Source organism: Protopterus annectens, chromosome 2.part1 (assembly GCF_019279795.1).
Source record: "Protopterus annectens isolate FY-2018-M chromosome 2.part1, PAN1.0, whole genome shotgun sequence".
NCBI classification, from domain to species: domain Eukaryota; kingdom Metazoa; phylum Chordata; order Ceratodontiformes; family Protopteridae; genus Protopterus; species Protopterus annectens.
The window spans coordinates 97,678,288-97,704,355 of record NC_056729.1 but is presented as its reverse complement, the minus strand read 5'-3'; the positions used below and the strand labels follow the sequence as shown (position 1 = coordinate 97,704,355).

Here is a 26,068-nt window from a genome sequence, read left to right as displayed (position 1 = left end):
GGTCCCACTGAAACCGAATTACATGTGCCATATAGTTCAGTGACCTTACAGAGAAGGTCGCTGAAGCGAACATCCACTTCCCGAGGTGGTCCATCATCCGAGACTCCTTGTCTGGAGGATGTACCAAGGAACTCTCCTGTGCTAATTCCTTTTTAGTGGCAGCCGCCACCACCATGGCATCCAGTAGGGCACCCTTGCTCCAAACTGTCCTGTCCGTTGGGGGGCTGAGGATCCTGTCCGGTCTCTTGGTATTGGCTCAACAGTGTCCGGCTCCTTCCATGCCCTGGTAGTTATGAGGTCCACTAGGGGGTCAGCAGGAGGGACACCCAAGAGGTAGATGGGCCTGTGTCAAACGCCTCCAGAAACACACTCATCCGAGGAAGGTTTCTGGGCAGACCACCCCCCCTCTAATGCGCAACATTTCCATAATGTCTCCAAAGGAGACGTCTTCGGGGGGTGACCTTGGGGAACCTTCCCCTTCCTCTAAGTCCGTGTCTTCTGTGAGGGACTCGGATGAGTCCAAGTGCCTCCTCTTGAACTTTCGTTTGTGAGGGACCTCCTCGGGGGGGCTGTCCGAAGAGGCCTCACCCACAATGTCCTGTTCCTCTACAGGAACCATCTGGGACGTAGGCGCAGGCTGTCCCTGGGGCCGGATGATGGAAGAAAGGCCCATCTGAGAGGGAATGGCGGGTGGATCCGTAGCAAGAGCCTGGGGCCTCGAATCTCTCAAAAGGACCCTCTCCAGGACGTCGAACGCCAAGAGTGAACTGCTCTCCCTAGGATCCGAAAGCAGTCCCCTTGGATCCGGCGTGCAGATCGGAGCCGGAGACGATCCGATCAGATCCAAAAGAGTAGTGCGCTCCGACCTCAACGGAGCCAAAGGCCCACTAACTCCTCCGGATCCGACGGCCAACTCACGGCCCCAAGAGCTCGGATCTGAAAAAGGATCCGACAGACTCGAGGGTATAGTTGGCGCCGAAGTAGGAAACACTGCCGGCGCCGATGTCACCCAGGCTCCGAAGCTAGTCGGATCTGACTGCTCTGAAACCCGATAGTGGGTCGGAGAAGGAGCAATGGGGGTGAAAAAGGGGGTCGAGCTCCCCCCGCCCCGGAGAGGGGGGAGGCAAGAGCACTCCCATCTGCATCTGGGCCTGAAGAAATCGACGCATCATCAAATCCATGTCTGCATCGGACAGACTCCTGGTCGATCTAGATGAGGCCACCGAGGCCGGCCGGGAAGGCCGCCTAGATGACCTCGAAGGTGACCGGGTCTCCTCCTCCGGCTCTGTGGAGAAACGTGGAGAACGAAGCCGGGGAACCTTGAGGGGAGATGCAAGCTTTTTAGATGGCGGGGCCGAAAGAGCTGATTCGGACCGCCTCTTGTGGCTACTGTGCCTCTCTTTCTCCCACTCCCTCCTATCCTTCTTTCTGCCATCCCTATCCTCCTGGGCCAAAGAGGGAGGTTGAGTCCTGGCCAGGGGATCGGAGGCGGAAGGTGGAGCAGCCGCAGCCGCGGCTGGCGCCACAGAGGAGGAGGAAGACGAAGCTGAATCAGGGGGCAAGAGGCCCGCAAGGGTTAACTTCGTCCTCCTATCCCTCAAAGCCCTGGGGTTGAAAGCTGCACAAATGGTGCAGCCCGAAGAAAGGTGATCAACACCCTGGCAAATAACGCACCGAGTGTGGCCATCCGCTGGGGACAGCTTATGGCCACATTCGGAGCATTTCGAAAAAATAGGTTTTGGGCCTTCAGACATATTAAAGAAGTAGAAGAACAGCCCCACATGCACATGCCTTCACACACAGAAAAAAAAGGGGGGGGGGATAACTTTAACTACACAGAGAAGTTTAAAAAAAAACTACCCAAAACAACTAAGAGCGTAAGGGGAACACACACACACAAGAAAATAGAAATTTTCTGACAGAAAACTAGAGAAACCCCCCCCCCCTTAACTCACAGTACCCACGCTGGAACTCGTTCTAGGATGCTTAACAAAACCGCGGCAAATGAGATCTGGGGGTTAGAGGGAGGTGGCAGGGCTTATGGGTAGGGGGAGGAGCTTGGAGCTCGGATCTTTGGCTAGGAAAGCTGCCAGCTCGGATCCGAATTGGATCCGATACCCACAGGTTGCTGATCAAATGAAGTTAACTACTTCAGATTTTACATTTATACAAAAGTAATCAAACTGCATTAATAAACATTATACTTCACATATATTGCTATATATCATACAACCTAAGCAACATTACATAAATTATTGAGTTCCTCTCTCTTTCTTTTTAAACTAGAAGCATCTTTATTAAACCATCACTTACGACATAAATAATCATGCATTTATATAAATGAAAATAAACCACACTGACACAATCCTAATTGCAAACATTTTACATCATAAACGTGATACTGACACACTCCCAGTTGCAAACATTATACATCACTTATAACATACCCAATAATTTTCAGTCAGACAATACAGAGCTCATTTAAGTCATGCCTGCTTTTAAACCTCATTCCTCCCTTGTATGTATTGCTCCCACAATTCCCATTTTTTCCTAAGTAGTTTGCTCCTACCCTTTTCTAAAGATCTCAATTCCAGTTGTTTTATCTGTTACTACATTCACTACTTCTAATATAGTTGGTTTAGATTTTGATTTTCTAGTAAAGCTTTTTTGTCAGCCACCATAATTAGAGACAGCAAGGCCTTACCATGTCTAGGCAATTCCAATTCTGTATCACAGCTCAGAAAAATCATCTCCCTAGTCACAACAATCTGCCCACCCAGCATCTCCAACAGTGCATCCCACAGGGAATACTTAAAGTCTGCCAACCCACCATACTCCAAGAAAATATGTTTCCAAGTACCTCTTGCTGTCTACCTCAGGAAAAATTATCTGGAGTCTACTTGGGGTATAAAAATATCTATGTAAACATTTCCAAGCAAAAATCCTAAATAATCTAGATTTTGTTGCATATTTGGGAGACACACATATATCCTCCCACTCTTCTTTGTGAATTGCTTATCCAATCTCTCTTACCAATCCTTTCTAACCTCCTCTGACTGATTCTTATAGTTATCACGCAATATTTTATATTCTCCACTAATTATTCCTTTTTTAATGGCAGCTTCTGTTCTAGATTCTACTAAAAACTCTACCATTGCTGGGTTTTCATTTAGGACCTCCCTATTTGTTTCTCTTTGCTTCTACTCTGACATCAATCCATGATAAGGAAGGCAATAGCCAACCTGCAGTCCAAAAAAATACTTGGCCTCTTCCTATTCTATTACCTTTCCCTCTCTAGTTATTTGCTCTCAATACCTTGGTTTCTTTGCCAGTTTTCTCCAATAAATTCCAGCCCCCTCTTGCCTATTGTCTATATCCCTAATTGCAATCATTCCTAGCAGCAGACTCTCCTTTCTCCATTCCCGTGTTAGCTTAGTTCTTAGAATACTTTCTGCTACTTTACAGATATAATATTCTGTATGACTGCTGTTATTCTCCTTAAAGGCCTGCATCCAGAATCTCAGACTCTCCTTGTTTCTTGAGCCCCCCCCCCCTTTTCAACATCATCCTTTCCACTTTGAATTACAGTTTTCTGCTTGTGTTATGTATAAGAGCCTTAACTGTGTAGCTCTGAAATACCCCTTCAAATTGGGTAAAGCCTGTTATCAGCTTATCCCACTTGACTCTTGCCATCATCCCCTCGCAGGTAAAGTCATTCAGGTCTTCATTAATTGCTATCCACAACTTCTCCTGTGGTTGATAAAAAAACATGTCTGACCTGTGTATAAGACTAAAGGGGACTAAAATATTTTGACTGCTTGCATATTACTGTCCATATCCATGCAACAAAGTTTTCATTTTTTCAGTTTTTGTATTATCTTTTTAGTCTCCTCCCACATATCCTTAGCTGCCATACTCTTAAATACTTCATTTCATGTCCCCATAAATATGGATACTGCTGAACCAATTTGTGTGTGGGTACATAATTTACCGCTATTGCCTTTGTTTTAGCTTCATTAATTTTGTATCCCAAAAAGATTTGAAACTGTCTCAAAATGTTCCACAACACTGTAATGTATCTTTCTGGTTTTGTCAGGTATAAAATAACATCATCTGCAAACTCAGCCAGCTTTTCTTGACTACCATACCAATTATACATTTGACCTTCTGAGTCCTTTATTTTCTTTGCCAGTGGTTCTAAATATAATGCAAATAACAAAGGGGAAAGAGGACACCCCTGCCTGGTTCCTCTGCTCAAGCAGAAACTATCAGAGAGGACGCCACCCACTTTATTTTTCGCCTCTGATCTCTCATATATCCTCCTAATCAACGTTATAATTTTTTTCAGGAAATGAAAATGCTTCCATTGCCTTGCTCATAAAGTCCCAGATTACTCTGTCAAATGCTTTCTCTCCATCAACACCCACAAACAATGGTATTTTCTTACATTTTGCTTCCCTCTGGATCACCAATGTTCTGTTATTGTTGTCAAATGTTTGCCTCCCCTGCACAAAACCACACCGATCCATATCTATCAATTATGGCATTACTTTTGTCATTCTTTTTAGCCATTATAGACGTGAGCACTTTATAATCAAGGTTGAGAATTGAAATAGGCCTGTATGAAGCTGGGTCTGATGGAGCTTTACCATCTTTGGGTATGACAGCTACCACGGCTTTCTTCCAGGACGTTGGTACTTCTCTTAAAATACTGTTAAACAAAACCTTCCAGATTTTTATCAGTTTTTCCCTCCTAGCTTCTAAACTTCCACGGGAATACCATCTGTTCCTGGGGACTTCCCTGTAGATTGGTTATACATCATAATTTTTATCTCATCTCCTCCTATCCTAACCGTTAGTAATTGAGCTGCATCTACCTCTAACGTTGGCATATGTAATTCTTCCATAAACATTTCCATTTATATCTTTTCCTGATTTCCATATTCCTCTGCTTTATACAGATTTTCACAGAATTTCCGAAATATTTCTAAAACCTCTACAGGATCTCTGTTACTGCTACCTTCCTTGTTAAAGGCTCCCTAAGTTTGGTGACAGCTCTTTCTACTTTCTGTTGCCTGAGTTGTTGTGCTAAACGTTTTTGTGCTCTAGGGTTATTATTAAAAACAGTTGCCCCATAAACCTAGTTTTCTTATAGGAGAGGCCGGAGCATAAAGAATATGATTGTCCACAGTCATTATAAAACCCCAGTTGCTAAAGAGGTAATAGAGTTAAATAGTCTAGGAACTTTTACATGTGGCACTGTTCTGTTTGTAAGCATGTTGTTAGATATTTTAGTACGCTCAATAATACTAGGTTTATACCTAGTGGGGTTTTTAGTTGTCATACTGAGGGCATTATTTATACCCTGTGGCTTTTTTTATGTTGGGGAAAGCAAAAGATCCTTTAAAGTAAGGATTCAAGAGCATATAAGGAACATAAAGCATAGAGAGTCCAATAGCATTGCATTTTATTTTCTTGCCATGAGAGAGATAGTGATTTTTTACATGGAACTATTTTAGAAAAAGTGAGAATTTCTAATAAAGTTGAATTGAAAAGTAAATTTCTTTATAAAAAAACAGTTTTTGTTTTGAAGTATGATAAGTTGGCACCTACAGGTTTAAATTTAGAATGGAACTGGAAAATGCTTGTATGATTTTAGTGAATTCATTGTGTTCTTAAATTGGATTAATTGATTGATATGCTTATTTAAATGTGAAATGGAGGTATGCTGTTTAGTACTCTTGAAAAACATATTGCTGAGGCGCTAGAGCTTTTTTGTTTCTGTGTTATTAAAAGTCTTGGATTTTAATGGTTGTGGTGATTTTCATTATATTTTGTGTTTTCTTTTGTTGTTTTATAATCTCTTATTTTTTGCTTAGCATTCTGCAGTTGATCGTCTTCTTGTTCTGTGAGATTCTCCCTATTCTGCAAAACGTTAAAATTTGTCAGTCCCTCTAAATAATTCTTACTTCTTAGCCATAACTCCCTTTCATTTCTACCCTATTTTTAAACTCCACCTTAATTTTATCCAAATCCCTAGCTATATTTTCAGAATAAATTTCTGTTCTCTCGAATAGCTCCTGAATAATCTCCACTACCCGCTCTTAAATTCCTCTCTTTTCAACAGATAGGTGGAAAAGCACCAGTGTCTCATTTTATTTCATTACCCTGTGTTTTTATCTTAGTTATTACTGGTGCATGATCTGAAATAGTTACTAGGTGTGTATCAAAACCTTCAATTAAATGCACATGTTCCTGTGAAATATAAATTCTGTCTAGTCTAACCCAGCTTTTATATCTTGGGGAATAATATATAAATTCACTCCAAACTCCTATTACTGAATCCACATCTTCCATGCCAAATATTTTCATAAATGTCTTCAAAAATCTACCCTCCTTTGTTATACGTTCCCTTCTGGACCCCCTAGACACATCTTCACATAAAATAGCACATGTTAATATCAGTAGTACAATAATGCATTAGGCTAACATAATAGGAATTAACAGCCTAATAGGAATTAACATGAAAAAACAGTCTATGCACATCAAGCTAAAAAATTGACAGAATAAAATATTATCTTTTTTATCCTTTTAATAGGAATTAACATGAAAAAACAGTCTATGCACATCAAGCTAAAAAAAAATGACAGAATAAAATATCTTTTTTTATCCTCTTCTATCACTGTTGGAGCTACTGCGGTGGTGGTGCTGTGGTAGCATTGTCACCTCACAGTAAGACGTTGTCCTGTTCGATTCTCAGCTAGACCGGCTGCTGTGTGGAGATATGCGTGAATGGGCGTACCTTCGTTGAATGTTGTGCATCAGGGCCGGCAACTCGGCATGTAAAAATCTACTGCCAATCATTAGCGGACCGGAGTTCCGCTGTGGCGACCCCTAACCGGGAAAAGTCGAAAGACACAACAACAACATCACTGTTGGAGCTCCTCTTGAAATTACATAAGTACTCCTGTTTTCCTTTGTCTAAGGTATTCCGTTGATTAACCATTCTGAAAACCTTTTTGTGACACCCGTGCACTGGCCCAGTAATCAAGGAGCCTCAATCCTCACCACTAGCACCAGTGAGGGGCGTCCACATTAGGAAGATAACAAGTACACACTCTGTAAACTACAATTTCCCTTAAGAGCACACAGAGATCACAGTCAGTCTGGGGTAGGTTTCTCCCTTTCTCTCAAGATCCCCAATAAGACTCCCAACTGGCACAGCTATAAGGTACAGATCTCAGCCGAGTGGCCAAGCCAAAACCTCCAGCACCGTCTCTGTCCAACCAGTGCTTCATGTCCCTGTCCAAGTAGCTTACACACGCACACTTTGAGATATGAATTATATACAAACAGACACTCCGGGTGAAGGCTGGCACAGGTTCTCCAGCTATGCCCCCCTTCTGCCCAGACTATAAAAGGTAGTACTGACTGCCATCAACCACCCTTATCGGTAACTATAAAGGCCCTTACCAAAGGGTGCCCAATTCTACTGTGCAATGTTATTATTATCCAATTGGTAAGTGTGACAAAGATTTGAAGGCTATTTAGGAGTGGCCTATACAGTGTCACCAAATACATGCAAGTACTCTTAAGAGCTTAAATGTCTCTACACACAAACCAGCCACAGTTAAAAGGTTTAAAATATTTAATAATAAATAATAAAAACACAAGACACTACTCGTCAATTCAACACAGTGATAATAGAGAGTTCAGAAATCACAGGAAAATACTTTAAAACAATACTGTAGGACAGTCTGACATAAATATAGAAAACAACTAGACTAATCTGGCTATATTTCTATCTATCTCTAAGAGCAATACTGACATACTGACATCTAAATAACTTTACTTATGGAGAAAGGCACAGTACTGGTGAGCTGTTAACAGGTCTGAAGACAAATACAAAATGCTATCCTTACTGTCTGAGATAGCTTTTAAATTGATAATACACATTACCGCTGAGTCATTTCAGATTACATCATTCTTGTTACCTGTACTTAAGTTCCTAGGCTGACAGAACTTAAATTTTAACATTTCTTTTTGTAATCTGCATCTGCCAGGAAGTCACAGCAATAAAAGACACTTTACATGTAAAACCTAGTAATTATCTCAGTCTTAAAACAATAGAAAGAATTTCTAGCTGTAGACATTCTGTCTCCAAGCTTGAGATCAAACACAGTTGTAAAATCCTTTACTTATCAGCTTTCTTCCAGCAGGGTGCACTGTGGTTACATTTTTGAAGCTCAGAACATAACACAGGTTTCTTACATCTGTGAAACAAGCCTGTGGATCACATTAATATTTACAAGGACATAGAATTGTTTACAAAATTCTATCTAGCTAGGGTGGCAGCCTTCACACCTTTCTTTATCAAATTCACATGTTCATTTCTTTCCAAGTATGTCTCATGTAAGATAGGCATTTGCACTCTACATTTTTAATACAGTTCACTACTCTTTCTTTTTTGCATTTATCTTTGAGACCGTTAACATTTAAAGACATTACAGAAAGCATCACTGCATTAAAAAGGTATTATTCCCGCCATTTATGTATAACACACCTTTGTTGTTAAATGTCTAGTTCCAGCTTTTCTGTTACATGCTTACACTGTTTGACAGGTTGAATGTTTATACAGTTGTTTCTTGTCATATCCATTTAAGCCTATGTCACATCTCACAAAACTGTTTTATTGAAAGCCCTTAAATACAAAAACAATCACACCCCCAGTACCCCTAAAACCTATTAACTTAATACCAACACTCAAAACTATGTACATCTTCAAATACTTAGGTTTTACCCTGCTAATAGGAACAAAAGTCCCAAACTGACAGCCACATTCACAGATGTGAGTTAGCCTAAAAGAAAGGTTAAACATGCTAAGACACATGATGCAGCCTATGCTTCTACAAAGTGCTAATTGGTTTTGTCTTTTCTTTATAGCTCTCCCAGCTGGGAAAACCTCTGAATGTTTCAGAGAACATTATCTCCTAGCCAGTTTCTCTTCTCAGTTTCTTTTCTCCAGCCAACCACTCTCCAACAGACTGTAGCTAGTTTCTCTTTATCAGATTGTTTCCATGGAAACATGAAGATTGGCTGCAGAAATGCTACAGAGCATACATGTAATTGCTAGGTAAAAAAGCCCCATAATATTCAATATTCCTTTCTATTTACTTGCTTACTCTTAAAACATGTTGCTAAATCAATCTAATGTTCTTAATCCAGTCATTTCCCCATGCAAGAATGACAAAAAAACACATTATTTTTTCTTTTGTCATGCTCTTTTAACCAGGTTTTTTTCTTTGCATTGCCTACATTTCTTAAAACTGAACAAGAAGAAAGAGAGAAAAGAAAAAAGACCAGCAGCACCTGTTTACAATCCCCACTGTACTTAAAATAACTGAGAAAAAACTTACTTTATAGCATGCAAAGCACACCATACAACACAATAATAGTGCTAGTAAGAAAAAAAATTCTTTACTTACAGTTAACCTTCTCCAACCTCTTCCACTCCCCAAAGCATTTTTGAACATTAATGACATGAAGTAGGGTATATGCATATAGAGTCCCTCAGAAGTCCAATAAATTCTTAAAAAGTCTAATATTTCCAGATTTTCTTCTTCTGTCATATTTTACTCATATAATTACTGCATTGTAAGCCTACATTGTTAGTGGTTTTATTACTGTTCATCTCCATCCCCCAAATCCTGTCTCTGCTTCATTTCCAATGCACTCTTGATTCTTCCAACATTTTCCATTGAAACACTGGAAAAAAGTTTCATAGGTACAGTCTTTTTGTGGTCTTTATTACCAGAAGAACAAGAAGCCGTGTCTCTTTCTGCTTCAAAGCTCACTTTTTGTTGGACGAACTTTTGCATTTCCTCTTTAGCATGTACTTTATCAAAAAAATGTTTTTGCCCCTCCGGGGAAGAATACTTTGAAGACGGCTGGGTACAGCAGTTTGAATCTCACACCTGCAAGTTGACATTCCCTGAAAAATGGAATAAATTTGCCTCTCTTCTGCCTGGTGTACAATAAGTAATCATTCTGTACAAACACTCTGCTGTCTCTCACTTTTAGTACTTTGACTTTCTGCCATAGGTTTGTCAAAGTCAGCTCCTTCTGCTGGTAGAATTGCATCTTTACTATTAAAGGTCTAGGTTGTTTGCTCATAGCCAGGTTTGGAGGACACTCACAATGTGCCCTTTCACCTAACAACTCCTGCTGTGGAATACCAGTCCAGCTGTTTATTTGTGCTTTCATAAAATTAATGTCCCTTTCAGCTTCCTGGTATAGCTGAAAATCTCAGGTTTTCTCTATGTGCTCTGTCCTCTAATTCTATTATTTTTTGAAACATCTCTTCCTGAGCAGTCTCGTATTCAGCCAGACTTTTCTTCATTTCAACCTCTGATTCTTGCAGCTTTATCACCTCATCTGAATATTTGTTTAAAGCTTCTTCCATTTTTTTCTAGTCTTTTATTGTTTGTGTTGATATACTCCATCAGTGTTTTGTTTATTTTAACCAGGTCTGTGTGCAGTTGTCTTATATCTTAATGTAGGTTACTGGAATTCATGTCTGGAGGTTGCATTGCTTTTTGCTGAACAGCTGCAGAACTTCCCTCAGTCAGTGTTTCTTCCTCACTTTTTGTAGCTGATTTTTTCCAGGTCCTCTACATTTCGTTTTTCCTGGCATCCAAGCAGTAAACGTACTAGCCAGTTACTGAAATTTACCATAAACACAAGTCTACTGGGCTTCTGTACTGAGTTTCTGTTTTCAAACTGGGAGAGCAAGAATTAAGCTGTTATTCAACATGCAGCCATCTTGGAAGTCCCACAAATGTGTTATATTAATCATTAAATAGCTGTTGCAGTAATGATGACCAATGGAAATGTTTCTCAAAGCTTGTTATTCACAGTGGGAAGAGAAAAGAGACACTAAAGTAGAGTCCAGTAAACCTTGGAGAATGTTTCTGACAAAACCAGTTCTGGAAGTGGAAAATGCATCAATTACATGATGTATACTAGAGGTATAAATGGAGGGCCAAGTAGCTTCTTCTAAACTGGTCTTGGAGTCTGGGCCTCTGAAAAAGCCCCCAAAAGAGCACATTGCTCTTGTAGAATGATCTTTGAGAGCCTTACTATGAAATGAAAAGCAAAGGGGTGGTAAAGGATATCGATCTCAAAACAGGTTGCTTGGAAACTAGAAAACCTTGTCTCTTACAATCAAAGACATTGAATAACTGACCAGATTTTCTAACGTTATTAGTCTTGTGCAAATAAAATCTCAATTTTCTATGCACATCAATCAAGTGACAAATAATTTCACCTTTGTTTTGAGGATTAGAAAAAAATGCAGGAAGGCGGTGGTTCAGAGACATCTCTGTAATTAGCTTACGCATAAATGATGGATTTGTCTTAAGGAAAACTCTGCCCTTATGGAAAGCCAGGAAAAAAAGAGGGTCAGGCATTAAGGTTTGTAATTCAGAAATTCTTTCAGCAGAAGTTAACACTATAAGTAGAACAGTTTCCCTGTACAAAACTTTAAAGAAGCTGAAACAGATAGCTTAAAAGGTGGTAGGGTCAATGTTTCAACAAAAAATTCAGTTCCCAGGGAGAAGAAATGATTTTTTTTCTGATAGCCTGATATGCAGGATACCTTTTAAGAATGGTACTTCTACTGAGTATAAAGAAAGGGGCAGATCCAGAGGAATACAGACTGAGATGGCTGACAGATGTACCTCGGTACAGGTGTATGCCTGACCTAAACAGAGTGGCTCACATGGGTACTGAAGGATAAAAGGTATCTGCAACTGATAAGAATTAAATTATCTCTTGTGGCACCAAACAGAAATTGGACACTTGGAAGTAGCAGCCTTTCTAGTCTCCTTTATTATCTGTAGCATGTCCTCTGAATACTGGTGTCTAAATGGAATAAAAAATATATCATCCAAACCATGAGGTTGAGAGTCTTCAGACTGGGGTGGAAGACAGAGCCCTTTAATTGTGTAAGCAAGTCCATCCTGTGGAGTAGTGATTGCTGATTGATCTGGGCCAACTGAAAGAGAAGGTTGAACTACAGTTCTCTGGGCAAAAAGGGGGTCACCAAGAGAATTTTTAGGTTTGTCCTTCTGATCTTTCACAAGGATCTTCTTTATGAGAGGAAAGGCATATTGGAATTCCCTTTCCAAGTGATGGAGAAAGTGTCCACTGGCCAGACTTTTTTGTAAGAGGTTCTGAAGAAAAATATTTTGAGTTGATGCTTCATACTGGCAGAAAATAAATCTGTCTGTGGAATATCCCACTGGTGAACAACTGAAAGAAGATCTCTCTGTTCAATATCCATTTGTGGGGGTCTGCCCTTGATCTGATTAAGCAATCTGCCAAGCTGTTCTGTTTTGATGGGATGATCACTGCTTAGAGAAAGAAACTGTGATAAAAAGCAATGTCTCAAGCCAACACTGCAGGTATACACAAGGGTTAAGACTTTGTACCCCCTACTTGTTGATATACCACATAACAGTTGTGTTGTCTGTCAGAACCTGAAGAATTCCCTGTGACCAAAGGTGATGGAAGGAGTGGAGCCATAATCAATACTTTTATCTCTTATATGTTAGTTACATGCTGTTACTTTTGTCCTTTTTGACTAAATTCCCTGCACTTTGGAAACCTCTGAGGAAGTCCCCCCCCCCCATCTGTGTCTAATGCATCTATTGAGACATTCTGAAGAGGAGGAGGGATTTGAAATAGAAATACTGGATACAGGTTTATTTACGTAACAAGCCAATGCAGCTCTTTCTTCCTGAATCATAAAAGAAGACTATGGAAATACAGGATAATAATGTTGAACCTATATGGACTTTAGGTATAAGTGGATTTTCCTCATGTACAGTCTGGCAAAAGGTATCATCTGAATAGTGGATGCCGTATACCCTTGGACTCTCAGAATTTCTCTTGTAGATGCCAGACATTTGTCAGGGATTAAAAATAGCCCTTTAAGAATATGACCTTGTCTGAAGGAAGAAAGGTCATAATCAGAGAAGATTCTAGGTGGCAACCTAGGAACATTTGAGAATGGAAAGGAAGGATGTTGGATTTGTTGAAAATCAAAGTGTATCCCAGATTTTGAAACAGACTGTGAACTGTAAGTCGTAAAGAATTTTGTGAAGAGAAGTGGCTAAATTGGCCACAGCTCTGCATGCAAGTGTGCGGTGTATATGAACTTCCACGGCAGGGCTAGCCACCCAGTGGTGTAAACCTTGGCTCTAGATGACTGTCACTGTTGAAGTGACACCCCGACCCCATATGCAAAAATGGGAAAAAAGGGTTGTGGATGAAAGAAGTAGCTTGGATTCGAAAGTCATCTAGGTAAGACTAAATCTGGATCCCACTATTGGGGATCTGCACTTTGGAAATATTTCTGGAGCAGTAGAAATCCCAGAAGGCAAAGCAGTAAATTGACAATGCAATCCAAATGCACAAAATCCTAGAAATTTCCTGGAAAGAGTATCAACTGAATATGGAGATAAGCATTGTGGAGATCCAAGCTAACCCAAAAAAGGCATTTGGAAGAATGAGGGGGGAAAAGGTTCTGCAGAGTCAGCATTTTGAACTTTGGAACAATTAAGAAGGTGTTTAGAATTGATAGATATGAGATAGATCTCCAAGCCCCTTACTTTCATGGGAAAATTTTGGAATAGAAACCTTTTCCTCTTTAATTTATGGGGGACAGGTTCCAATGAAGAACATTACCTTTCCTGAATGATTTTCAACACCCAGGTGTCCATTGTGATCTCTTGCTAAAGGGGAAGACTGACAGTTTGTGCAGAAGTCTGACATGGAAGGGAGAGGGGCTGTAGTCAGAAATGGGAAGGTTAGTCCTGGAAGAAGCCTTTTCCTCCCTTGAAATCGGTTTAGGTTCATTGGTGTTTACTAGGCTAATGACTACAAGAGTCTTTTTAAGCTTAGCCATGTATCCCAAATTTCTGACAAGTTCTGGTACCCTTGATAAGTGTAAGCAGAGGCTTGGGAGATGAAATATGTACAATGAGGGGCCTGGGAGATGAACCATTTACAGGTTGTCTGTGTCTATTAGAGACACAGGGGTGAAACCAAGGATGAATTTCTTGTTCCCCATACAGCTGTCCAAGTTAAACTTAAACTGGGTTAAGGAGGAACTCTGCTTCACATGGATGGGGAGCCTGTTCCAGAGATGAGGTTGTCTCTGGGATACATACCTGTCTCTCCAACAGGTCCTATTTATATCACATATAAGGTTTAATTCTTTAAAAAGTACAGTTGTGTACACCTACCATAAATGTAGATGTTCGAGTGTCTTCACTGTTGCAGTCATAACTGTAGGGTGATCCTGCCGGCAGGCAGCCCGAGGTCGGCCAGAATCACAAAGTCTGGGTCCAGCGTCGGCTGTACAAGCTAGTACCCTGACGTCAGTACGCTCTGGTACATAGCCCTCAGCCGACGCCATCTTCTCCAGCCTTTCTTGCCCCAGATGTCAGAAATCCCCAATAAACAAAAAAAAATAAAAAATGAGTCCCACAAGGAAACACAAACACACCATAAAGTGAAACAAGAGGGGATAGGAGGGAGGGAAACACCGACTGCAACAGTGAAGACACTCGAACATCTACATTTATGGTAGGTGTACACAACTGTACTATGTTCTTCGTGTTTCACTGTTGCAGTCATAACTGTAGGGTGGAATCCCAAAGCAGTGAAGAAAGGGAGGAGGCTAGATAGAAGAAGGGGCAGCAAGAAGGCCCTGCAAAACAGCAGAGGCAAAACCTGCCCTGGTCTTAGAATACAAAGGGAGATTGTAGTGCTTGGAAAAGGTATGCACAGAACTCCAAGTAGCAGCTTCCAAGATATCCTTGGTAGGGACTCCTCTGAGAAAAGCAGCAGAAGTGGCAGCTGCTCTAGTAGAATGACTTCTCATAGTACCTGGAAACTGTTTCCCATGATGAGTGTAACAAAATCTTATTCCATAAGCAATCCATTTGGAAATAGTTTGTTTGGAAATAGCCTTTCCAAGAGAACTGGAGGCAAAAGAAACAAACAATTGGTTAGATTTTCTGAACTCCTTAGTCTTGTCCAAGTAAAATCGTAACTGTCTGTGTACGTCCAATGAATGCAAAATCCTTTCCCCTTTATTTTGAGGATTAGGAAAGAAGGTGAATTGTCTGATTTAAAGCAACTTTTGAAATCACCTTAGGCATGAAAGTAGGATTGGTCCTCAAGGATACTCTGTCAAGATGGAAAATTAGGTATGGCTCCACAGCCATAAGAGCTTGCAACTCTGAAACCCTTCTGGCAGAAGTCAATGCTAACAAAAGAACTGTCTTCCAGGATAAAAATTTTATATCAGAAGCCGCAGCAGGCTCAAAAGGAGGCAAAGTGAGTTTTTCCAAAACATATTTAAGATCCCAGGCAGGGACAGGAGGGGACCTGGGAGGCCTCAAATTCTTAACTCCTCTCAAGAATTGTCTCACCAATGGATGAGAAAAAACAGGAGGGTCAGTATTAAAATGAGCAGATATAGCAGAAGCATGAATCTTAATGGAAGAAAAGGAAAGGCCTTTAGACAAAAGGTCTGAAAGGTAAAGCAAAATAGACGAGAGATCAGGCACAAGAGGATTAGAGCCACGGTCCTGCATCCAAATACAAAACCTTTTCCATTTAGAGGCATAGGATTTCCTAGTGCTAGGCCGTCTGGCTTCAAGAAGAACATCCAAAACTTGTTTGGGAAGCTTAGAAGAAATCAAGTTTCCTTGAAGAGCCAAGCTGCCAGGCAAAGGGTCTTGAGATGAGGGTGTAGCATCTGACCCTGATGCTGGGACAGAAGAGAAGGGTACAGAGGAAGGATCCAAGGAGGTTCCAAGCACAGATGTTGTAAGGTCGGATACCAAAACTGTCGAGGCCAATTTGGAGCAATCAAGATGATGAACTTGGGCTTGTCCTGTTTTATCTTCAGTAATATCCGGGGAAGAAGAGGAAGAGGAGGGAAGGCATACCCCGGAAAGGTTCCTCCAACTGAATGACAGGGCATCCACTTTCCAAGCTGTTTTGTGGAAGGACCTGGTGCAAAAGAGAGGCAGCTGATGATTGAGATGGGATGCAAACAGATCTATCTGGGGACACCCCTAAACTGCAGTTATCCTGTTGAATAAGTTGGTGTCTAGCATCCATTCGTGAGGATCCAAAATGTTTCTGCTTAGGTTGTCCGCTAAGAGATTCTGCTTTCCTGGAATGAATTGAGCCTGAAGATGCAAATTCAGACTTAGAGCTATGTCCCATAAAGTCATAGCTAGTCTGCAAAGGGGGTATGAATGAGAGCCCCCCTGCTTGTTTATGTACCACATGACTGTGGTGTTGTCTGTACGAATTAGAAGAGGCCCTGGTTGCAAAAGGGTCTTGAAGGCTAGAAGAGCATTTTGAACTGCCAACATTTCCTTCAGATTGATGTGCCAGTGCAGGTGATTCTTTGTCCAGGTCCCCTGCTGGCAATTGTTTAGAAAATGTGCTCCCCAAGCATAATCCGAGGCGTCCGTGGTTATGATTTGAGAAGGTTGAGGTAGACGAAAAGGCTTCCCTTCATTTAAAACGCACACCCTGGACCACCAAAGGAACTCCTTCTGGAGGCAGGGGATAAGAGGAATCAAAGTGTCCAGATCTTGGTAATGCTGTGACCATACACTTTTCAGGTACCATTGAAGCTTTCTCATATGAAGCCTTGCATTTGGAATTAACAGAATGCATGAAGCCATATAGTCCAGTGCCTGCAGGAATTTCCTTGCAGTGAGCTGAGTTAAGGTTGCCAAGGTTTTGAAAATTGAAGCCAGCTGTATTTGTTTTTCTGGAGTAAGGAAGGCCCTTTGTAAGGTTGTATTTAGGGCTCCCAAAAATATCATTTGTTGAGAAGGAATCAATTGTGACTTTTTTATGTTCACTGAAAATCCCAGGAGGAGGAAGAGACGTTGAACAAAATCCAGATGTTGAAGTAAAAGGTCCTTGCTGTCTGCCTGGATAAGGCAGTCGTCCAAATAGGGGTAAATCTGAATCCCCTGAAGTCTGCAATAAGCCACTACTGGGGCCAGGCACTTGGTGAAAACCGGCGCAGTAGATAAACCAAAGGGCAGTACAGAGAATTGAAAGTGCCTCGAGCCTGCTTTGAATCTGAGGAATTTCCTGCTCCTGCCTGATGGGAATGTGTAAGTAGGCCTCCTTTAAATCCAATGTCACCATCCAAGCGTCCTGGGAGAGTACTGGAAGCAGTTGTTGTAGAGTAAGCATTTTGAATTTTGGAATTTCCAAAAAGGTGTTTAACACTGAAAGGTCCAGAATAGGTCTCCATGAGTTTTGTTTTCTTGGAACCAGAAATAGTCTTGAGTAAAAGCCTTTTCCCATTTCTGAGAAAGGAACAGGCTCTATGGCTCTCATGGCCAGTAGAGCATCCACTTGATTTAAGGCCTCTGCCCATTGATGTTTTGGCAGATCTGGCCAACCGATAACCCTTGGCAGAGTATGAAAATGGAACTTGTAGTCTCTTAAAATCACGTCCAATACCCATTTGTCCTGGGTAATATGAGTCCAATTTCTGTAAAAAAGAGAAAGCTTTCCTCTGAGAGGGGCATCCAGGTAAGGGGGTCCTGAAGCCCAACCGAGAGAGTCATTGAGTCTGCTTCCTTTGAGATTGTGATCTGTCTTCTCCCCTTCTAGGTGAAGAAGCAGCCCATTGTCTGGATCTGCAAGAGGCCTGAGCTTGACCACGACCTCTGGAGCATCTATATCTTCCTCTTTGAGGCCTGTCAGACATGGAAAAGGACCAGTTTTTGGAGGGCCAATTCCTGGAAAATCTAGGAGGCTGAAATTGTAAGAAATCTTTCACAGCCTGCATAGATTTTGCCTTTTCTTCCATCTTTTTAATAACCTCTTCAGCCTTGGATCCAAATAAAACATCATGCTGAACAGGGGCATCTAAAAGTTTAGCCTTAACCTGTTCCGGCAAACTTTGTTCACGAAGCCAGGCATGTCTCCTAATAACAGTACCAGAGGCTGCGGCCCTGCAAGAAGCTTCCAAAGCATCAAAACCACAATGCAAACTATGCTTGTTCACTTGTTCAGTTGCATGCAATACATCCTGCAATTCCTTATCCTCTGCACATGCTGGAAAGGTAGCAAGCTTTTGCTTCAAAACAGACAAAAGAAATTGCTGATACTTAAACATATGAAACTGGCAATTTAAAGCCCTAATAGCAAGGGTAGCAGAAGTATATACCTTTTACCCCACCTGTCTAAGGCACGAGAATCCTTCTCGGAGGGAATAGGATTTTTGGAAGAAGCAACCTTTGCAGCCTTAGAACCCTGAGAAATAGTTTCAGGATCCGCAGAAGGGTTCTTGAATAAGAATAAATGAGAATCAGGGACCCTGTAAAATCTATCAGGCTTAGAAGGAGCAGGGGGCATGGAATCAGGATTCAAATTAGCCTCAGAAAAGGCATCATCCACAATATCAAGAACAGGAGGAATAGCTAAAGGCCTGTGTTGAGGAAGAAGAAGAAATTCCCTAAGCCTCTTCTTAGAAGCAGAATAATCCTGACCTTCCCAATGAAAATGTTCCCTCATCTCATGTAAGGTCTCCCCAAAAGAAAAATCCTCAGGCAGAGAAGCAGTGGGCAGAGAATCCTCTGCATCCGAATCCTCATAAGGAGGAAAGGAATATTCCTGATCAGAGGAAGAAACAGAAGATACAGAAGCCTGGTCAGAGGAATCCAAAGGAACATCCTGTCGAGGCCTTTTCTCTGGAGGGGGGTGAGAACCCCTAATCATTGTAAGCAAATCTTCAGCCATCCTTAACAATTGCTTCTGTGTCTTGGGAGTAGCTTCAGAAGTAGCTGGAGCAGAAACTTTAGGTTTAACTGGAGTCTTGGACTTTGCCTTTGTCTTTGAAATGGTGATGTGAGTAGGCCTGAATACCCCCTCAGAAGCCGGTACCTGCACAGTGGTTCCGGACCCATCTAAGGGAGCGACGTCCGAAGGTCCTGCAGCAGATAAAACAATAGGCCTTGATGGCTCCCCATGGGAGTCCGTATCGGCCATCGGTTCAGAAGTGGCGGACGACAGGGGCTGCAAAAGCGCCTCACTGACGACAGCCGAACCGGACGCTGGCTCCAGCTGCGACGAATCCTGTTTGGACCTCGAAGGCCTGTCCTTGTCTTTGCGCTTCTTTTGAATTCTGGTAGAATCCGACGACATTCTATAATTGAAGCGTCTGCCAAAGTAATTTAAAGCCCAGTCGTACCGAAGCTTAATAGTGCGAGAATTGAACCTGGCACAGAACCGACAACAAGAAACGTCGTGGTCAGGGCCTAAGCAAGGTAGACAGTAAGAGTGGAAATCTTTATGAGGTATCTGTTTTCCACACGCTATACAATTATTAACTTTTTCTGACATCGGAGGAACAAGAAAAAGATTCCCCAACAGGGTACTTAGCTTTGAGAAGAGAAGTAAGAACTTCGGACCGACAGCAATCAAAAAACGTAGATCGAAAATCGCCAACCAACGACTTGCGAGCTGCTTTCCACCGCATGGCAAGAAAGACTGGAGAAGATGGCGTCGGCTGAGGGCTATGTACCAGAGCGTACTGACATCAGGGTACTAGCTTGTACAGCCGACGCCGGACCCAGACTTTGTGATTCTGGCCGACCTCGGGCTGCCTGCCGGCAGGATCACCCTACAGTTATGACTGCAACAGTGAAACACGAAGAACATCCATTAATTCTGGTGCTGTTTGTTTTGTGAATATGCAGGAGATCCATCAGTGTGGGGTCTGACAATGCCCTCCATGCCAGGCACAGATCTTCTCTCAATAGACTGTAGGAGATAGAATACAGGGATAGGGCCTTGAGGCAGTCTAGAGAGGACATTTTACTTATGCCCTGTATTCTTTTAGTGAGGAACCTCTGTGGACATTCCCATTGTTGGAAATGCCTGATTAGGTACATACCAAGGGGGCACTGTACTCAACGATAGGTCTGATGAATGCTGAATACACTAGAACAATGACTTCCTTGGACCTTGATGCCATATCTTTGTTTATAAGTTGTGCAACACAGGATGGTCTCCTCACTACTGTAGACACGTGATGGTCAAACGCTAGATTAATGTCTATGTGTGTCCCCAAGTCCTTGACTACTAAGTCAACTCTAAGGGGTGTGTTGTCAATATGATAGTTATCAGAGGTGGATGGATTCCAGAAGGATACTATTTTGCATTTCTTCGCATTTAGTTTTAGTCCATGGTTCTTAACACAAGTTGTCTGTCTATGTCAGCCCTTCCTGGACAACATTTGTGTCAGTGTGGGATTCAACAACAGCTCCTAATTTGGAATCATCTGGAAATTTATTCAGCCAGAGGATACTGACATTGGCCTTGACTTTAAAAAATTAAATGCCAAAAAGGAGTAGACCAAGAACCAATCCCCGAAGGACTCCACTTGTGACTGGCCTCTTTGTAGAGGTAGACTCCCCAATTCTAACTTTCTGGGTTCTGTCTGTGAGCTAATTGGCTATCTACTGGGTGAAATATGGGTTTGTTCCAAACTTTTTGAGTTTGTCAACAGTGCCTGAGTGGGATATTGTGTCAAATGCTTTGGTCGGGTCAAGGTAGGCAGCATGAATCACCCTGCTCTCATCCATTGCTTTGGTAACCATCTCAAAGAAGTCCACCAGGTTGAGTAGGCATGACCTGCCATTGACAAAACCAAACTGGTTGCGTTTAGTGTCTAGAGGTTTACTACAGCATTATAATTCTTTCCATGGCTTTGTATATAAGACTAGCCTTCTCTTTTCATTTCCTTTCAAATTTTTTGCCTTTTTGTTGTCCAGCTTCTTTATCACAGAAAGGGCCCGACATGGAGGGATAATTCAGTTGAAATTCTGGCACAGGGAAAAGAAAAGGATTGTTTATATCCCTGCATAATTTTAATATTCTACATTTTTAAAGCTTGCTGCAGAAGGGGGACCACAAAGGAAGAGCTGAGTGGTCTAGTGAGCTAATGCACTGTGCTATAGTTGACAGGGGCTGGGTTTGAGATGTGGCAGGGGTGATTATTTACATCCACGCAGCTAAATGAGTAGAACAGCCTTAGGTGCAGGGTCTGAATACATGGAAGGGTTATTAAGCATTTAGCCTACTGGGAGGTTGGCATAATGGTTAGGGTGCTTGCCTTACAAACACAAGGTGCAAGGTTTGATTCTCACATGGAGCAATTGGCTAGGCTTAAAATGGTCCACAAGGGCAGTTAGCCTAATACTAAGAACAAGTCCTCATCTAGAGGAGCATTCAAAAACTTTGCTTTTACATTTTATAAAAAGCTTTGCAGTCTTAACCAGGAATACCTTCTTAGCACTGAGTCATAAGCAGCAGCTCTAAAAGAAGTATCTGCCACATCATAGTTGCAATTAATATAATATTATGCAGCATGAGTAGCACAGGAAATCATTGAATACATTGCTGAGTTTGTGTCACTGACACGGATGTGTGCCTAAGTCTGTTTATGTTGCTAGAAATAGATAGGAGATACCTAAGCAAATTTGTCTGGTAATTAATAGTTTGAAAGGCTAATATAGCTCAGCTGGAAAGGCCCCAACAATTTTTATTAAATAAAAATTAAAAGCCTTAAATCCTTCAACTATACAGATAGATTAGCACAACTATCTTTATACTTATTAGCACACTGATTGCTCCAATGTCACCTGTACCTCGCCTTTTAGCCATAAAAAATCTAATTCTGACCTACTTCTTTGCAAAACCAGTGGATCTACGAACACCTGTACCAGGTATATAAACCTACAACAACAAATAAAAAAGGCTCGCTGAAGGGAGCAGTTCTTAACTCAATATATTCCCAGCCTATGGACAAAGTTACCACTTTGGGTAGAGCACAGTACTACTCTTGATGACTAGATGTGAAGGCATAGGTTTACACCAGGGTTGTCATGTGGTGGGGCACTACTAAGTAATTGTAAAGGGTGGCAATAACTTTTAAGCATATCTGCTTAAAGGTGTATATGGCTATAACTTCCCTTTTATTGTTCCTATGTTCTTAACTGCACAAAGCAACTTAAAGAGGCAGCCTTCATCCAGTATCAAGAATTCACACACTTTCTCATAGTGAGCATTCACTTTGTGTATACTTGTGTTCTCTCACAACTGCAGAGTCCTTGGTGGACAAGAAGATAACATAGAGTTGTCTATAAAGATGCATAACATCTTCAATGAGGTTTTACAGAATTTACTGCTATCAGACTGCACCTTTGAAGTAGGAAATGGTCATTTTTTTGTGGCAACAGTTCTCTAACATTATGTTCTAGGGTGCAGCAACAGTTTAGATTCCTTTATAGACCTTCACAAGCAAAGCAACCCTTAAATGGCCTTACATTTCAATGCAGGGACCTTCAGCTTCATTAAGGAGATCTACACCTTTGCATTAAATATCAGTTGGCTTTATTAACATTACAGAACATCTTTTATACTTTAATGCTGAATAAATTGGAGAAAAAAGTCTGACAGGCATCATTGTGAACTTTGTTGTAAATTTTTTTCATCCCAAAGCTCAGCATCACAAGTTGCCAAGGTCCGCTGGGGGAAACAAAACACAGAAAAGCCATCAGAGAGTACTGAATCTGGGTAAGACGAGAAATTAAAAAAACAGTGGGTGATGGGGGTAAGAGAATTTTGGGAAACACGAATTAGAAAGGAAGACAGGCAGAAAACAAAAGAGGCTGCACGGGCCACCTATGCTATGGAAGACTCTGGGTACATGAAGCAAACCACAATGGTCTGTAAAAGAATATAAGAAAATGGAATTTCAACCATGCTACAGGAGGCCTAAGTGAAGAAAAACTAAACAAAAATCAAGTTATGAGAATCTTGTGCTGTTAAACAGCAGTAAGTGAATCTTACCTACTGTATCAGAATGGCTGCTTTCATCAGTCAACTTCTTAAAGATGGTTTCTGCTGCTAATATACCACTTTTCATGGCAGTGTGTGTTCCTTTGATTTTGGGAACATTCATAAAACCAGGACTACAGCCAACTAATAATCCACCAGGAAAGGTAAGTTTCGGAACAGACTGAAAAAAAGAGAAGACTGTTACATAGTTACAAAGAGCATATCTCAATTACTGTACTCCAAGTAACACGGTCAGCAAGTAGAAACACGGGTGCTTTTATCAGTATTTTTTACTGGTAGTGAGCATCGCAAAAGACAAACTTAACTTTCACTTGCATCAGAGTACATGACATCATTAAGCAACAGACGATCAGATCACAGATTTCTCAAATGGGAACATCAAAAGGGTAGCAATGCTAACTTACATCCTCTCCTATCTACAATAGTTTTACTGGTCATATACCACAATATCTTTTCTATCATTAAATAATTAATCCATCCCTGTACTGAGAAGGAGTGCTTTAGCACAGTTCTCAAATTTCCTTACATATTCCTTTGCTTTCCTCTGTCTGCTGGCCTGGAACATCCCCATCTGCTGTCTGACATATTTTTTTACTCAGTGACTGTTTTCCAGGATCCTATCAATTTTCCACTCCCTAAAAACAAAGTACTGACTTTGAGTATCATACCCTCAAATTGTGTGTGTGTGTATGTTTTGGGGACCTCCCCTGTTGACACAGCTCTGTGTGAGACCTTTTTTGAAGGTAAAGAAAAGGGATGACACAGTCTCTGGCTATTATTCTCAGCACCCACATATTGGGAGAGATGGCCAAACAGGTGTGAGGGTGCATTGATAGCCACCCCTGACTGCCTGCAGAGTGCAGCAGTTGGCCAATCTTTCAGGAGCGCTGGAAGGATCTGTCAGCGAACGGACCTTGAAACCCTGAGGTCTGCAGACCATCTATGCATCTATGGCGACATCCATTGTTTTCCTTCTTCTGCCCTGGGGGGGGGGGGGGGGGGTCTAACTCCAGAAGCATCCTGTACATAGCCCTGAGACCACAATCTCTTTCCACCATTTTGATTCCAGGAAAAAGTCCTTTGAAGGGGTAGAAAAATGGACACCAACACAGACAGGGTTTTGCCATCCTTTTCACTCCTAGTGTGCATGTCTTTAGCCTTGGGCACAAAAAAGTGAGCATTCAGAAAAGATGTTCTCCAGAAAATCACAAACATATCTAGGCATGTCAGTGTATGGAGGTGCTGGTGCCTGCCTCTATAGATGTGTCATCTGTCACATTGGACAAAAATTGCATAGACAAAGTCATAACTGACTGTAAGGTTGCCAACTACAAATCTACTGTTTTGCAAGACTGTGCTGTCATAGAATTCAAGAGGGATTTGGAGAGCTTTTTGGTCAAGTCCCTCTGAAACCTCATCAAGTATATAAGAATGTTCAATACATGTAAGGCAAATGTTGCTGAAGCGCAAGTCTAGTTTTCAAATCTCTCCAGGGCCTAGGACTCCCTGTTTGGGGGATGGACAGAACAAGTCTCCTCTGAGAACTTTTTCTTAGTGGCTGCCACCACCACCATAATGGCATCAACTACTAGTTTCTTGCTCCAGTGAGGTCTATCTCATGACAAAACCAAAATCTTCTAAGGTTTGTAGAGTATGGGCTCTACCACATCCATGCTCACTGGGACACCAGGTCAATAAGCTTGTCCACTGGGGGAGGATGATCAGGGAGTAGATGGACCAGCTCCAAAAGCCTTGAGGAACACAGATTTCTCTTCAGAAGGAGCATCAATGGACCAGCCTCCCCCCATTGCAGAAATTCCAAGATGTTCCTAAAGGAGATGTCTTCTAGATGGTACCCTGGGGATCCTTTCCTTTCACTGTAATCAATGACATCAATGAGAGATTCTTAAGGGGAAACCAAATATCTCCTTTTGGATGAATGCTTCCTAAGTCAGAAGTCGAGGGGAAGCTCTGTCAAGGCTCATTGCATTTGGCTCTCCAAAAGGGACAGAATAATGTGAAGGAGGAACCACAGATGCCAGACAGGATCAGGATAGATCCAAGTGAGGGTGGGGTACCTCTTCTCTAAGCAAGAAGGTGAAACTGAGACATTTCTGAAGGACTTCTCAGATCTAAAGATCTGGACAAGAGACCCTCATGAGATTCAGCCTGGCTCTGAAGCAAACACTGGAGCTGAACTATCTAATACCAAGGCTTCAAAGGGAAGGGAAAGGTCTGAAAGTCTTGACATCAGTCTCGACTACCAGGTGCTGATGATGGGCTCTCGGCTCCAAGGCCCCCCAGGAAAAGATGCCATCAGAGTCAACCAGGTGAGGGACACTGTTGGAGTCCAGAATGTCCAGTCTACTGGATCCAACAAAGGAACGCTGCAGGATATGCTCAATCCAATGCTACAGGATCCAAAGGTCAGAATGGAGAAGGAGAAATTAAGTGGTAAGTTGAAGGGCTTAATCCTGGCACCCCAGTTGAGAGGGGAGGACCCCGTCTGTGTCATCAGGACTTTCTGCATCATTCTGTCCACATCAGTATCATATAATCTTCACAATGACTGCACTGACCTGAGGGAACAGGTTGTCTCAAGCGGCCAGGAGGTCCTATGGAAGGATCTATTGGATGGTACAAGTAGGGCATCAGAGCCAAGGGGTGGTCGGCTCCGGGGAAAATCTACATTCTACTAGAAGGGGAGACATCAGCGAATGGATCGAAATGGGATCCAGCCCCAACGGAACAGAGGGTAATACAGCCACAGACTTAGAAACTTTAGGAGCCGGACCTACTGCTGGATCCAGAAACTATTTCCTAGACTTGTTGACAACCTCCTTTTTTCTAGATCTTTCTATCTCCTTTTCCTTCTTCCTCTCTCTGTCCTTTTCTCTTTCTTTAGATTTTTCTCTCTTAGTATTTTGCATGGTTCTCTTTGCTGATTTCTTAGATGAATGAGAACCCAAGAAGGAGGCCAATTCTCTTGCTAAAGCAGAGAGAGGGTCCTTTAACATTAACTTAGATTGATGTTCAGAAATGGCCTATAGCCCAAAGAAAGAAGAGACCTCACATTCCTCTT

The 26,068-nt window shown here is 41.8% G+C and overlaps 1 protein-coding gene across 1 annotated transcript in view; it reads right to left on the bottom strand.

The window, feature by feature from the left end:
- ETFDH (electron transfer flavoprotein dehydrogenase) overlaps positions 1-26,068 on the bottom strand; it is a 1,111,536-nt gene that overhangs the window by 315,400 nt on the left and 770,068 nt on the right. Inside the window, exon 10 of the mRNA XM_044062047.1 lies at positions 22,978-23,146. Coding sequence (XP_043917982.1) covers positions 22,978-23,146 — 169 coding nt within the window. The remainder of the gene's footprint in view (positions 1-22,977; positions 23,147-26,068) is intronic.